General features: G+C 35.9%; 1 protein-coding gene across 2 annotated transcripts; it reads left to right on the top strand.

The window, feature by feature from the left end:
• Positions 1-681: 681 nt before the first annotated feature.
• Positions 682-13,480, top strand: hnf1bb (HNF1 homeobox Bb). 2 transcript variants are annotated; one of them, XM_079834707.1, is made up of 10 exons: positions 682-1,172; positions 2,477-2,676; positions 4,467-4,743; positions 5,359-5,579; positions 7,018-7,163; positions 7,573-7,693; positions 9,853-9,909; positions 10,612-10,761; positions 10,847-10,944; positions 12,016-13,480. In XM_079834707.1, the coding sequence occupies exons 1-10, from the start codon at positions 802-804 to the stop codon at positions 12,034-12,036; spliced, it is 1,662 nt and encodes a 553-aa protein (XP_079690833.1). In that variant the 5' UTR covers positions 682-801; the 3' UTR covers positions 12,037-13,480. The 2 variants fall into 2 exon arrangements, with proteins under 2 accessions (XP_079690833.1, XP_079690834.1); XM_079834708.1 differs by lacking the exon at positions 9,853-9,909.
• Positions 13,481-16,483: the final 3,003 nt, after the last annotated feature.

Here is a 16,483-nt window from a genome sequence, read left to right as displayed (position 1 = left end):
GTTGCCAGTGTGTAATTGGATGGCTGAGCTTCAAAAAATCAATAATGACTCATTATTAATAAGGTGACTTTAACAGTTACCGATTTTAAAAACAAAAAGGCAGGAATAAAGAACCCTAAACAAAAAAAAAAGACCCATTTCAGCATAGGGTTCTTCAGAACGATACTACTACTACGTAAAGAACCTTTTTTTTTTTTACAGTGAAGGAACACAAAAACCAACCAATAATAACAAATATAACGATTCATTAATTATTATTTTTTTCAGAGGGGGCTGCCGCCTTTTATTCTCAAGTAAAAAACGCATAATTTAAGATTAACAATTTCAGACATACAAAGCAAATACATAAAATTAAGCAGTACAAATAAATGTGTGATATTTAAAACACAAAACAGTCTATTATTGTTATTAAATGTCTATAATGCAGTATTTATTTATCGTGTTTAAAGCTTTTATTTAAAGCTAATCATGGACACAAGAAATGAACTGTGTAACACTGTGACATGTTTTTTTGCCTAGCCGATACAAAAGTAAACTAATACCAAATTCTTCATTTATATTAGCATATTCACAAACGAGTAAATAACATTTGCATAATGTGCAACAGCCAATGACCATGAAGTCAGCTCCGCCCACCAGGAACGTGGAACTACTTCCTTCAGCAGGTGCGCTCGTGCACCGGACAACTGCAAAACTTTGCGTAAAGACACTTTAGTCTCATGTGCTTCCGTCAACTTCGTTTCTGTTAATTTCACACGTCTATTTACCGAGGCCGCGAGGATTTTCACCGAGACCGGATTGATGTTTACCGACATGGTGTCCAAGTTGACATCGCTTCAGCAGGAGCTCCTGAGCGCCTTGTTGGACTCGGGGGTCACTAAGGATGTGCTGGTCCAGGCGCTGGAGGATTTATGCCCGTGTCCCGCCGAATTCGGAATAAAAATGGAAAAACCCTTGTCCCCGGCTAGTGCCAACGGTGGCAGCGACTCCAACGATTCAAAGCCGGTGTTTCTGACACTGACCAGCGCGCAGGGGAAAGGCGGCAAACTGTCCGGTGATGAAGGCTCGGATGACGGGGATGACTTCGACACACCGCCGATCCTGCGCGAGCTGCAGTCTCTCAACACGGAGGAGGCGGCGGAGCAGCGCGCGGCGGTCGAGAGCATGCTGTCGTGAGTTATTAGATACAGATACTTGACTTTTCACTTCATTAACTAAATGTCATCTTATTAAAATATTAAATGCAAATAATGCAACGCATTAAATTACAATGTAGGCTATGACTTTTTTATTTCAGTCGCATTTAGAACAGTTGCGCAATAATGAGCAGCTCTATAATATAACCGCGTGCATGTCATTTCGCAGTAAAAACCTGCTATTTTTTTCCCTAAATCATTTATTTATTTTGTTTTATTTATGAAAATTTTCTTTTTGTTTTGCCCAATTTTTTTTAAATGAAATTATCTGAAAGCCTTGTGTTTCTTATTTCAGTAGTAGGCCTATTTTAATACTGTTTTAATTAGCCTACTAAATTATGCAATTTTAGGCTAGAAAAACGAATACATTTTTAATTTAAGCCAAAAAATTGTATAAAGAAGACAAGATAGGTATTGACGTAAAGTCAAAACGAAACCACGTGTAGTTGTTATTAATTTATTTCTATAAATCATCAACAGAAAGATACACAATGCCGTATGAATAGAGGGAAAAGATATCTAGTTATTCATTGTCCAAAGTTATAGTCTTAAATCAACATCCTCGAGCACACTAATGTGAGGGGTTATTTCCCCAAACAAACATTAGCGGATCCGTCAGACATTTTCATCTTTTTGTTTAAACTTGTTGAACCGATCACAAGCGATTTACTTGTTGTATGCCGAGTGCTCAAATTATTATTTCACAGGATTCTTACAATTATAATATTTATTATTTGTCGGCTACGTCAAATTAGAGGCATTTAAAATGATATAGGCTATGCTATAGCTATCAATGTCATGCATAGGCTAAATGGGGCCTATTATAACATTGTTATTTATTTCTTATTTTATTGAATGAATATATCCAGTTCTTCTATATACAATTATTAGTAAATAGTTATTAATCCAAAATAATCAACTCAGTATCGATTTAGGAGGGAAAATACTTTATTTCCTTTTTTGCTTTTTTTGGGTGGAAATTAAAATGTGTATTTAACATTTGAGACTAATAATGATTAACATTAATTGTTTTTATTATGTCTGAGTTACCTTTGAAATATTTTTGCTTGCTATTTTTATTTTTTAAATGAATATTCAATGTTATTGCATGTCAATTAGCCTATTTTTTAGACGTGTCGTGTGTAACGTTTATATATAAATATGTCTGGGCATTTCAAAACAAAAGGCATCATTTTACACAACCTGGCTAAAACACATAAACACGTAAAAACAATGGCGTGTTACCTGTGAATGCTGATAGTGGGTCGTGTCGTTGTCAGTGAGGACCCGTGGCGCGTGGCGCGGACTGTCAAAGGCTACATGCAGCAGCACAATATTCCCCAGCGCGAGGTGGTGGACGTGACGGGTCTCAATCAGTCTCACCTGTCGCAGCACCTGAATAAAGGCACACCGATGAAGACCACCAAACGAGCCGCGCTTTACACCTGGTATGTCCAGAAACAGCGCGAAATCGACAGACGTAAGTCAGCATCTGAATATAACGTTCAAATGTTTACCATGTCTAACGTAAGTTTGTTGAATATGCTTTGTTCCCCTTACAGGACACCACGCTTAAAAATAAATGAATCCCTTGATATATAAAACAATGCAGTAAATAATTATTTTATTTAGCCTATTATTACATTTGTTTAAAAATTATATTGCATATTATAAACGGTTACACTTTTTTTTTACGGTGTCATTGTTACGATGTATTTATATTTAAGTAGCCTACTGAGTAGTCTAGTATATAACTACATGTAGCTACTTACTATAGGGTTAGGGTTAATTGCATGTCATTATGCATAATTTACTGTTGTTACTATATGGTAAATACAAGTATATAAATGTTACCTTATTTACTTGTAAAACATGTATTGTTGTCTATTCCTGTTGCATTTTATTACATTACAAATACATACAGCATTACATACAATGTCTTTTATAAATGACGGTAAAACTTTATTTTATAGTATCCTTGTTACATATGTTACATTATTGTAATAACTACAAACTATGCATAATTACATGCAAATAACACTAAACCAAATCCCAATCCTAACCGTAAGCCTACCCCGTAATATTTGTTTTTAAAAAAAAATGCTGCCTTAAATTTTAAAGGATAATCAACTTGGATGTATAAGTCATTTCAACTTAAATTACATTAAACTGACTTTTAAAAAAATGAGTTAAAGCAATGTAAAAACATTTGTTGTCCTAATTTATTGATCAGGTAATTTTAAGTAGCCTACATGTAGTTAATTAATATTACAAAACTTAAATGCATAATTACACTGTAACACGGACACCTAAGTGTAACCTAAATGACCTACACCACATTTAATTAAATCTATATAAAAAGTCTTGGTAATACTTTACTTAAAGCCTTTATGTATTATAAAGGTATTCATAATGTACGTTGTAATACATTATATATTTTAATTAATAACTGTAACCACAGTTAAACTGCATTGTAATATTCACATATTCCTGTTACATCTGAAATTGGTTGTTGTTTGTCTTGTTTTAATGCATAATACTTTCCAAAGGTATATTATAATGTATTATAACTGTTGTTACAGTAATTCATGAGACCATACAATGCATTATAAGGTGCATTATTTATAAGGCATAATTATTGTATTACAAATACGTTTATAATGCATTATACATAAAAGCTTTTTTTGTGAATGTTTTTATTTAGTTATTTGTTAAATCCTCGTGTGTCTTAAACTTTGGTCTGATAATTTAGAAGATTATTTATTCAAAAATTTGTACACTGTATAATACATGTCGTTTTTTACTCGCTCTGAAATAGCCTACATTTATGAAGAACAGTCATTTTCAAGGTGAACATATGTAAATAAGCATAATTTATTAGTGCCACTGTGAAAGTATATGTATGTGTATGTATATATAATAATATATATATATTTAATTTAATTTAAATATATATATTACAAATGGGCTCTAATTTTCCATACAAAGGTGCATTGTATGTATAAATATATATATATATATATATATATATATATATATATATATATATATATATATATATATATATATATATATATATATATATATATATATATATATATATATATATATATATATATATATATATACACTCCGTCTGTAAGCCCCATACTTGGATCTAATATTATTACCATCCCCAAAATTACATCTTCATTATGGGCCTCCCCGTCCAAGCACTATCATGATTCTGCCTTACTCTGCCCCAATCGTGTCCCCCTCTTATTTCCGCAGAGTTCGACCGTGTTCAGGGCTCTGACCCCAGTGACTCAGGCAGTCAGGATCAGGTCCTGTTTTTTTTCCCAGAATTCAATCATACCGGACACAGTTCGGCCACTGCGGGAGGTTCTGGAGGACCAATCGGAGACGAGGGGGAGCCAGGCTCGAAGAGGATGAGACGAAACCGTTTCAAATGGGGTCCGGCATCTCAAGAGATACTTTACCAGGCTTATGAACGCCAGAAGAACCCCAGCAAAGAAGAGAGGGAGGCGCTGGTGGAGGAATGCAACAGGTATTGCTCTATCTCCATCTGTATTGTTGTCCGTTTCGGGGAAATTACACGGTGAACAATTGCGTCCACAGACATGCAACTGCAATTTAGTCTTATTAAAAAAAGTTTATATACAGATATTAATATCAGTTTTAGTTTTAGTAAAAAAATAAAATGTATTTACATTAAATATTTATACTTTAATAAAAAAGTAGTGCTAATCTTGTTTATATATATATAAACAAATTATATAATTTTTTTATGTTTTATCTATTTTTATGGCCCATTTTATAGATTACATACAATATATACTATGTCTTTTGTAAGTTACAGACACCACATTTATTTTAATGTTTATAAAATGTAAATGTTTTTATTTTTTATCATTTTTTATATTCTCATGTTTCTCAGACTTTGGTTGTGTAATTGTTTATTATTATTATTTATACTTTAAAACACAGTGGCACTCATGCATTAGATTTAGTTTGATTAAAAATATGTTTAATAATTACACCTCATTAATTAATTACATTTGTTTCTTTTTTTCCCCTTTTAGACAGTATAAGTTATACATTTTATTTGAACACATTTGATCTATTACAAACAGCAGTTAGTTATTTTTCGGGTTGTTTTCAGGGCAGAGTGTGTGCAGAGGGGTGTGTCTCCCTCTAAAGCTCATGGACTTGGATCTAACCTGGTCACGGAGGTTCGTGTGTACAACTGGTTCGCCAACCGGCGTAAGGAGGAAGCCTTCAGACAGAAGCTGGCTATGGACACGTACCCACCCCACAGCATGAACCCCCTGTTGTCCCATGTGTCGTCACACAACCACCACCATCACAGTACCTCCGATTCAAGTAAGATCTCACTGCTGTGTGCGTAATAATCACACAGAAAACAGAAGCACAGACTCTGTACACACCTGGTATTAACAAACGGGAAATGTTGGAAGTATTTTAGTATTATTTATAGCCTGTGCTATTATAGTTTTTAGTAATATTTGTCAATAATGTTTTTTATTTTTATTATTTTTAATATTACTTTGTAGGTTTAATTGAAAAGATTTTAGTTCAGTTTTTGTTTTTATTGATCTATTTCTAGCTAGTAATTTATACTTCAATTTAAATACATTTTTTCTTTATTTTTTTATCTAATATTTACACTTTATTTTTTTTATATATAGTTTTAGTTAATGATAATAACCCTGGTTCACAGCTGTATTTAAGCGTAATGGCCTGGTTTCACAGACAGGGCTTAGATTAAGGATAAGGCCTTAGTTAAATTAGGGCATTTAAGTAACTTTTATAAACGTGCCTTAGAAAAAAAAAACATTACTGGTGGGAATCTTTTAAGATATATTTTAAGATATGCCAGTGCAAGTTGCTTTCAGTTAAAAGAGCTCAAACATGTTGTGGGTCTGGGACTAGCTTAAGCCTTGTTTGTGAAAGCAGAGTTATGAGTGTTAATATCAGGTGTAAACAGGGTCACATATGGAGTAAGAGTGTGTGTGTGTTTCATTGGAATTCCTCCGTCCCATTGGTGTGAACAAAACACACAGCCACACCCGCAGACGCATGTGAGATACAAGGACATAAAATCTTTAAGGGTCAAACCAGGGTCAAGTCAAGGTTCGAGCTTTGTGTCTGGGAGGGTGTGTAACACAAATTTGCTCCCTCCGAAGATCGATAGCTTGTTGGAAAAAAAAGTATTTTAAGCCCAGAAGGATAATGCAGTAGCTTAAACCGATCATATAATAAAATCAAAATGCTTCGGCTTAACTTTTGGCAACTACAAAAAGACACTTTTTCTGCTGAAAAGCTGTAAACTGTCAGCCTGTGAAATGGACCGAATTCCACAGAATGTTTACAAATGGATTAATATTACGTCAAGCGAGTGAGTCAGAGAACAGTGTGTTTGCTCAAGCTGTGTGTTCTGCTACAGTCACTGACCTCCAACTGTTCAAAAGCTCTTTGATTGTATTTGTTTGCCCGGAGCAAGAAAATGCACAACATTTAGCATGATCAGTTTTCAGGCATATGTTTATGAGAATGCATTTAAGAAATAGACGGCCTCATAAAGGCCTTTCAGTGTTTGAACTGCAGACTCTTATCACTTTAGCTGCATTTACAACTACGCAACGAGGTCAAATAAAGATAGACAGAATCAGGTCAGTATGCGTCGACTGGCAGGTTTCTCTCCTTCTCAGCATTTTCAGTTACAAATTGGACATTTTTGTTGTCAAGGCATTAACTGTGGACATCATTACAGATGCGTTTCTTGTGTTTTCCGATTCAGAACTCAGGTACAGTCAACAAGGAACCAGTGAGGTCACTTCCTCCACGACCATCAGTCACCATGGTAGCAGCCAATCGGTATTGCAACAGGTGTCACCGGGTAGTCTGGACCACTGCCACGGCTTGTTATCGCCGGAATCCAAAATGGTAAAGAAAAAACTGTCACACCGTGCACGCTTTGACAAGTACGGGTCTACCTGCCCTTTTTTTCAACCATGTAATCGCAGAGATCAATGTACATTTTACAGACATGATTGATAAAGTCGCCTTTATTTGAAAACTGACTCAACTAGGTCAAAGAGAGCATTGATCTAGCATGTGCTTGTGCAGGCAGTCTGTTGAACACTGCAACCCTGCCTTTATTCACTTTTATGGCCCGTGTGAATTGCCCTACCCCCAATAAACATTTGTTATGTTATGTTAGTGCGCTCTCGACGTCCAAAAACAACGTTTTTCACCAGAGGAAAGGAACCACGTCCTTACTTGCAAAGTGTTTGTGTACCTTATATGTATTGACATTGTGTGTGTGTGTGTGTGTGTGTGTGTGTGTGTCCAGATCTCGGTCTCTGGTGGAGTCTTGCCTCCTGTGAGCACTTTGACCAACATTCATAGCCTGTCTCAGTCGTCTCATCATCATCAGCAAGCACAGAGCCTCATTATGAGCCTGGCCGCTCAAAGTGAGTGTATCACCATTTTATATCCTCCTCCTCTTCTTCATATCTTTGATCATAAACTCTGGGACGTACTATACACTGTAAAAAATATCCTATTAAATGTATGGTAAAAAAACTGCAGCTGTGGTTGCCAGAAATGAATACAGTGTTTCAGGTATTTCTAGATGGCATATTGGTGCTTGTATATATTCTTATTTTCCACTGTAATTATGAAGCAATTCATAGTTTTTCTTGCAAAAAACACAAATATGCAGTATTTACATATAATGCAATGTTAAACCGTTTACATTTTTTTACGGATATGGTAAGGTATCTTACCATTTTAGGAAAGGTGGTATTTGGACCTACACTGTCATTCATTTTTTTTCTGATTAGTCATCAAACGGAATTTCAAAAATAATTCAAACTCCAAACACTTTCCACTCCTTTCATTGGTATGACAAACAGATAGCCACGCCTCCAAACTCACGTCATTGGTTGAGACACTGTTGCTGGGCAGTACTATTCGGGACTCTTAAATGGAGCAATGTTTTGATTGCAGGAGCAACAGTCTGGATAAGCATCTTGCTGATCTAGTTAGATCTTATAAACATGTTTATAGCTAGCTACCTTACACATCTGGCTTAATGGCATTTAAAGGTCACTCTATCGCCCTCTGGAGTACTGGAGTGACTGACCACCACAGTAACACAAGAACATTTGATGCGTAGGTCAAGCATATGAGTCCATGTCTGCACACTTGCCTAAGCCAGTAAATGGACGTCATCCAATCATAACAGAGTTAATTTACTGTTTCATTTACAAGCCTTAAAGGTACAATAGCAAAATTCTAAAATGTGACAGTTCTGGTGCAAAAAGGACATTATAAATGGACTTAAAATGTGTGGATTTTGAAAAAATGTGGCTCCTTTAATTATTTTTTAATATATTTTTTATTTTATTGCAACATAACATGTTACAGAAATATTAGAGAATGTAAAAGAATACTAAACAGACAAAAAAAAGAAGATAAACAATTCATAGAAATTCCATATATGTGAAAAGTAGTACTGTGTGTGGGATCATAAATATCAGTGTTATTTTAGTATCATTGAGACACTATTATAGTTCTTTTTATTTTTATATGTTTCATTTTTATGTTAGTTTAGTACTAAAATGTTAGTAATTTAGTCTTTTTTGCCAATAAATTGTTTCTATATGTCTATGTAGTATAAAATATAGTCTATCTATATGTAATATGTCTATATCGTTTTTATACATTTTTATTACAGGTTTAGTTTAGGGTTTTTTTTAGTACATCAAGTGAAACTATATAAAAATAAGAAAAAATGAAAACAATGAGTTTAAGTTTTTTTATTTTATTTTTGTTAACTTTTATTATTTATTATTTCAAGTAATCAAGTAATTATTTCAAGTAATGAATAAATATATATATATATATATATATATATATATATATATATATATATATATATATATATATATATATATATATATATATATATATATATATATATATATATATATATATATATATATATATATATATATACTGTATATATACACTCACCTAAAGGATTATTAGGAACACCATACTAATACTGTGTTTGACCCCCTTTCGCCTTCAGAACCGCCTTAATTCTATGTGGCATTGATTCAACAAGGTGCTGAAAGCATTCTTTAGAAATGTTGGCCCATATTGATAGGGTAGCATCTTGCAGTTGATGGAGATTTGTGGGATGCACATCCAGGGCACGAAGCTCCCGTTCCACCACATCCCAAAGATGCTCTATTGGGTTGAGATCTGGTGACTGTGGGGGCCATTTTAGTACAGTGAACTCATTGTCATTTTCAAGAAACCAATTTGAAATGATTTGAGCTTTGTGACATGGTGCATTATCCTGCTGGAAGTAGCCATCAGAGGATGGGTACATGGTGGTCATAAAGGGATGGACATGGTCAGAAACAATGCTCAGGTAGGCCGTGGCATTTAAACGATGCCCAATTGGCACTAAGGGGCCTAAAGTGTGCCAAGAAAACATCCCCCACACCATTACACCACCACCACCACCAGCCTGCACAGTGGTAACAAGGCATGATGGATCCATGTTCTCATTCTGTTTACGCCAAATTCTGACTCTACCATCTGAATGTCTCAACAGAAATCGAGACTCATCAGACCAGGCAACATTTTTCCAGTCTTCAACTGTCCAATTTTGGTGAGCTCGTGCAAATTGTAGTCTCTTTTTCCTATTTGTAGTGGAGATGAGTGGTACCCGGTGGGGTCTTCTGGTGTTGTAGCCCATCCGCCTCAAGGTTGTGCGTGTTGTGGCTTCACAAATGCTTTGCTGCATACCTCGGTTGTAACGAGTGGTTATTTCAGTCAAAGTTGCTCTTCTTTCAGCTTGAATCAGTCGGCCCATTCTCCTCTGACCTCTAGCATCAACAAGGCATTTTCGCCCACAGGACTGCCGCATACTGGATGTTTTTCCCTTTTCACACCATTCTTTGTAAACCCTAGAAATGGTTGTGCATGAAAATCCCAGTAACTGAGCAGATTGTGAAATACTCAGACCGGTCCGTCTGGCACCAACCATGCCACGCTCAAAATTGCTTAAATCCCCTTTCTTTCCCATTCTGACATTCAGTTTGGAGTTCAGGAGATTGTCTTGACCAGGACCACACCCCTAAATGCATTGAAGCAACTGCCATGTGATTGGTTGATTAGATAATTGCATTAATGAGAAATTGAACAGGTGTTCCTAATAATCCTTTAGGTGAGTGTATATATCATATTTTTAAATGATATATATAGTCTAGTATAAAGGATTATTATTATTTGAATTATTTTCATTTTCAAATCTTTTAGAACAATTTGAACAATTAGTTATGACATTGACACGGTTTTTATATTTGGCCAGGTCTGGCATCTCCTCAGTCTCAGAGCGTGCCCGTCATCAACAGCGTTTCTGGACTCACCACCCTGCAGCCGATGCAGTTCCCACAGAACACCAGCCTAACGCAGCTGACCACAGCTCACCTCTCCCAGCAGCCCTTCACACAGTCGCACAGTAATTACCACTGCTTATCAAGGCAAAACATATTGTGATTCTGAACAACAATGTGCAAAACTCACATTCCGCTCGTCTTTTTCAGTGTACTCTACCAAACAAGAAGCAGCCCAGTTTTCCCATCCATCTCGATATACGACCATGGACACCAGCACCATCACACACCTGGGCTCCAGCAAGCAGGTCATACACTCGTTTCTTGTACTTTTTATCCACCTTACTTCTAACGTAAGAGCGGGTTCAGCCATTTGTAACTTGTACATAAACACTGGTTTGTAGTGCAAATAGTTGTACCGTTTATTCAATTTTGTTATTTTTCTAGTTATTTACCTATAGGCCCTGTTTACACCTGGCATTAAAGGGTTAGTTCACCCAAAAATGAAAATTCTGTCATTAATTACTTACCCTCATGTCGTTCAACACCCATAAGACCTCCGTTCGTTTTCGGAACACAAATGAAGATATTTTAGTTGAAATCTGATGGCTCTGAAAGGCCTCCATTGGCACAATGCACGGTTCACTCTCAAGACCCTTAAAAGGCACTAAAGACGTTGTTACAAAGTGCATCTAACCACAGTGGTTCTACAATAACTTTATGAATCGGCGAGAATAGTTTTTGTGCGAAAAAAACCCCTAAATAACGACTTATATAGTGATGACGATTTCAAAACATGGCTTCATGAAGCTTCGAAGCGTTATGAATCAGTGAGTCGAATGAGCAGTTTGGATCGCCAAATTTCAGCAGTTTGGCAGTTTGACACGCGATCCGAATCATGATTCGACTCACTGATTCATAACGCTTCGAAGCTTCATGAGGCTGTGTTTTGAAATCGTCATCACTATATAAGTCGTTATTTAGGGTTTTTTTGCGCACAAAAACTATTCTCGCCGATTCATAAAGTTATTGTAGAACCACTGTAGTGAGATGGACTTTGTAACGACGTCTTCAGTACCTTTTAAGGGTCTTGAGAGGAGTCTTAAGGGTCATTTAGGAGAAACTCTTAGTGGTAAGATAAAAGGTTTAGTGAATACGGCCCTTGGTGTAAACAGGAATGTGTCTGCCTCGTCTACTTGTGATCTGATCGACCACAACACATCTTATTACCTGGTGTAAACAGTAGAGGCTAATGCAAAACAAGGTGGTTACATTTTTATAAAGTGCTCAATGTTGCTATTTCTCTCTCTGCACATAAACAGTGTATATCTGTATTTGTGCTCATGATGGATAATCGTTACTCTCTGTTGTCATTGCAGTGTCCATTGCAGGCCTGGTGAACAAACGCAACCGAAGCGAGAACTTCCTCGGCAGCTTAGCAACAGCAGTCCGTGACCTCTGCATGTCTCAGTTACGTTGGTAACCTGTCAGCATGGAGAAACAATAGGAGCAGCACTGCCTCTGGATACTGCAACAAATGAAGAATAATGATTGATATATTACAGCTTTAAGCTATAATGGATGACAGAACAAACTGGCGGAACTCGCTAAGACGATTGAATACTGAGCCGAAGCTTTCACACCCATCGGTTTTAGGTGATGAAATCTTCAATGATACTGTACATACGGTTTAATGAGGAAATATGGTTTGTTGTTAAATACAAGGTCAAGTTTTCAGGCAAAGCAACAACAACAACAACAAAAAATAGTCAGTCGATCACGGATGAGATTTTGTTTTCCACGAGCATGTTTGAGATTTGAAATGTATCCCGTATTCTACAAGAAAATCATCACATTACTGTGTAAATTTTTCACAACATCAAAGTGGTCTTTCCATTTCAACGCATGGACTTGCACATACAAGTGATCCCAAAAGATGCTACAAATATAATTGCCTCTCAGGGATTGATTTCACACTACTCCATTGTAGCTAATATTATGAGAATGTGTATAACTGCCTAAAGGCTTTGCTATTTTTTATATATACATTTTGGAATCACCTCAATCATATTTATATTTGTGTAAATCGTACATAATACATTTTTGAAGAATACCTCCTGGCTTCAGTGCTCGTTTTTATTAGTTTAAGATGTGTTTATTTCTTTGATATTTTTTGGTCAAGTAATGTGCCATAGCAGAAAGATTCAGATTTCGGCCATGCTTTGCATAGAGAATGAGTTCACACACTAATGGAAACTTAGAGGTGTGAAGGAGGGGTGGAGACAGGACAGAGATGGGCAATAAAAGGGTGTGTATTTGTTTTCCATGCCCCATTAGGTCTATTTCCCTTGTTGTCTCACTGGTCAAAGGGCATGCAGGTATCATCTGAGGTCACTTTTAGGAAGTGAACAGGTGAAGTAATTTCCTTTTCGCTTCTCACATGACTTCTCTAGCATGTGATTGCAGTTTTTTTTCTCCATGGAAACTAAATTAACTAAAACAGCACCCTGGGGATTCATTTCTTAATGAAGCTAGTGCATGACTTCAAAAGTACACTGCACTGTTAGACCTTACCAGGCCTTTTTACAATAAAACACTGTCAACGCTGTTGCCAGTAATTTACTGTTAATTTTAATCGACTTTACAGTATGTTACTGTAAAAATACCATGCACTAAATTAAAACTCAAAGTGAAACTCATTTCATTTGCAGAAACCGACTGCCAACTGCCATTTAAATTTAAAAACTAATATTTATAATGTGCTAGTAATATTATTACTGTGAATTTATTTCATTTGAGTCCACTAACAAATATTTTAAATAAAGAGATTTTCACTGGATCAGCAATTACACAGTCACCGTCTGTTAAATAAAGCAACACGCAACATGTTTCTTGGTCTTCTGCTGGACTGAAGTACAGGCTCTACTCTTCAGCACAATGGTGACACACAAAAACTAAATTTTACAGTTAATTTTAAACAGTGTTGCCAGTATATTTCTGTTTTTTAACTTACAGTTTATTACTGTTAAAATACATTTAGTGGGTGTGTCATTTTATCTAACACCTTTAACCCTTTCAACCACACAGTAACATCCTGTGGTGTCCACACTACAAAGAGTAAAAGTAACATTCACCCTGGCTGAATCCAAAATCACCCCCTATTATTTGCCCTATTATTTGAGGGGACAGCCATTTGTAGTGGTGTCCAAAACCATAGTGGGCGGTATTGAGTGCACTCATTCAATCCCACAGTGTACAGCCAATCTACACTCAATGGCTGTCCGACTTCACATATTCGTTTTTATTCACTCCTTCAAGTGAACTATATTAGTGGATAACGTAGGGAATAGTGAATGAGGGCTTAGGGGGTGATTTTGGATTCAGCCCCAGTGTTGCAGTCAGATAATTAAAGGGTAACTTCAGTGATTTAGCATTAGGCTTTGTATCAGTAGAAACCCGGTAGTATATTCAAATGATGGTACTTTCCCCCCTCATATCCCCCTGAGACAAGAGAATTATGCATTTTATTTCTGGAAAAAATCCTCAGATGACACAAATATCGTCATTTTGCGTCATCGGAGGATTTTTTGGCCAGAGGCTAAAGACTACAGCCGCTAGATGGAGCTGTTCCGCATGTTATCAATCCGCCCATAGGGGATAGATCTCATGCACAGAATGTAAGACACAGACGGCCGCATGGACATTCATAACGGAGCAAAGTGAGTGTTTCAACTTTTCAATGAATTCCTGTGATAGTTTAGCTACCATATGCGATCAGAAAACGTGCCAGACTGGCGCTTAACGTTACCTCAGCTCTGCTCAGCTCTTCGTGATGAATGAAATCTGACACTGCTGCATCTGTGCCGTGTCTGTGCTCTAACTGAACGGAATTATTGTATTACTAGTATGAATATCAAAATGACGGTGTACGGAGTGGCCTCGTAGGGCAGCGAAGCAAGTGCATTCTGGGAGTTGTTGTCTTTCATCCACACAAAATAATTTCCCATTTCTACTACATAAATTACCCAGTTTAAATACAAAGCTTAATGCTAAATCACTGAAGTAACCCTTTAAGTGATGATTGAGCATTAATGATGAACACCTGCTGTTAAGCAGCATAATCACTGAAGAAAAGAGAAACAAGAAGAAGAGAAAAAAGAGAAACACAAGAACTACAACTAACATCCAGCCTTTACACATTATTACACTTATAACTAACCATTTGACTTTATTTTTGTCAGACGTCTACAGAAGCTCTTATTGAGTATTAACAGGTTTAGATGTTGATGTTTAAATTGAAAATGCTTGGTTTTAATGTCACCATTATGGAGATCAGTTGATTGGTTTGCTTTAGTTGAGCTCTTGACCCTTGATTTTTTTTCACAGTTTTTTCTCTGGCTGCTGTAACTGTGTTTTTGCAAACTACATTTGTTATGGGGAAGAAAAAAAAAATTGATCATTGAATGTTGATTGTTATGCATTGATGATTATTATAACCATCAACAAGTCTCTTGATTCAATTATCTCATCCAGTGTTTAATCCTTTATCAAAAGTGTTACATTATTAACAGACTTACAGCATCAATAGACACAGAGATATCACAAATCAGCCCATGAATCTCAACAATGGTGGCAATAAAAAAAAGATAATTCAGCTGCATCGTTTATTCATGCTGCAGTGCATGCTGGGAGTTTTGTACTATGCTGGTGCCCAGCATGATTGTGACATGAAACTTTTGATTGTCACCATTGTTGAGATTCATATGCTGATTGCTGATGTCTGTGTGTGTCCAAATGATGCAGAAGTTTTATGTACTGTATGATTTCAAATTCCTTCAAAATAACTGCTTCCTAGTGTAGAATCACAGAGCTACTATAATCAATAAATATCCAATTAAAATACCCATAAAATCAAAGATTAGACACTGGATGAGATCAGTGAGTCCATGATGATTGTGGCATCATCAAAACAGCCCAAAACGCCTGATCAACTTCCTCTTGGCTTTTATTACCCAGCAAACAAATACATACAACAAATAGTACCCAGAATGCATTGTTTTCTACGGTATATTACTGTTTTCATGGAAAATAGAGTTAGTTAGAATTTGGACGTTTTTTACAGCAAGGTTTAACAGTGTGTATCAGTCGTTGAAACTGAAGGAAACAGGTACTGATTTATTACTGAAATTGGCAGTGGTTCTGAATATTTACAAAGTCCAGTTCAGGTTCAGAAAAGAAAATAAGGAAAATATGCAATAATTAAATGTATTTAATGTGTAAATTGGATCACTCCTTGTGCAAAGTAATGATGCTGAAAATTCAGCATTGATCACAGGAATACATTACTTAATTTAAAATATGTTAGAATAGAAACAGTTATCCACATGATGTAAAATAAAATAATAATAAAAAAAATTCTGCAGTACTAGGCCGCTAATCGAATACAAATCTTATATATATATATATATATATATATATATTATTTTCACTACTAGTGGTTTTAGACATTTGAACTACACTATACGTATCAGATTTCAAATGGAGGACTGTGAGGGAAGAATACAGTAAGTAGAAGTTAAAGTATGGATCAGTCATACATTAAATTAACAATAGCATGCTGTACATTCCCTCAATAAAGTCTAAAAAAACACAGAAACAAAGCTAAATTATATGACTGTCCATACATACATTTTAGATAAATGTTGAGACTGAGATGTTTTGGCTCCTTCATTTAACAATAGTTCCTTTATTAGAGATAGAACACTGATCGCAGCAGCAAACATATTTTTGGTAAGAAGTTTACTGAAAAATTAACGTTCTGGGCTGGTCTGTGCATGAACAGAACCA

This window comes from Gobio gobio (genome assembly GCF_949357685.1).
Source record: "Gobio gobio genome assembly, chromosome: 14".
Classification (NCBI taxonomy): Eukaryota; Metazoa; Chordata; class Actinopteri; order Cypriniformes; family Gobionidae; genus Gobio; species Gobio gobio.
The sequence above is the reverse complement of the archived record's forward strand: the minus strand, read 5'-3'. Positions and strand labels throughout refer to the sequence as shown.

Excerpts from the sequence above, each read along its gene's own strand:
- hnf1bb (XM_079834707.1), top strand. The coding sequence starts at position 802 with ATGTTTACCGACATGGTGTCCAAGTTGACATCGCTTCAGCAGGAGCTC. Across the intron at positions 2,677-4,466 it reads ACAGCGCGAAATCGACAGAC|AGTTCGACCGTGTTCAGGGC; the intron begins GTAAGTCAGCAT and ends TTATTTCCGCAG. Across the intron at positions 10,762-10,846 it reads GCCCTTCACACAGTCGCACA|TGTACTCTACCAAACAAGAA; the intron begins GTAATTACCACT and ends CGTCTTTTTCAG.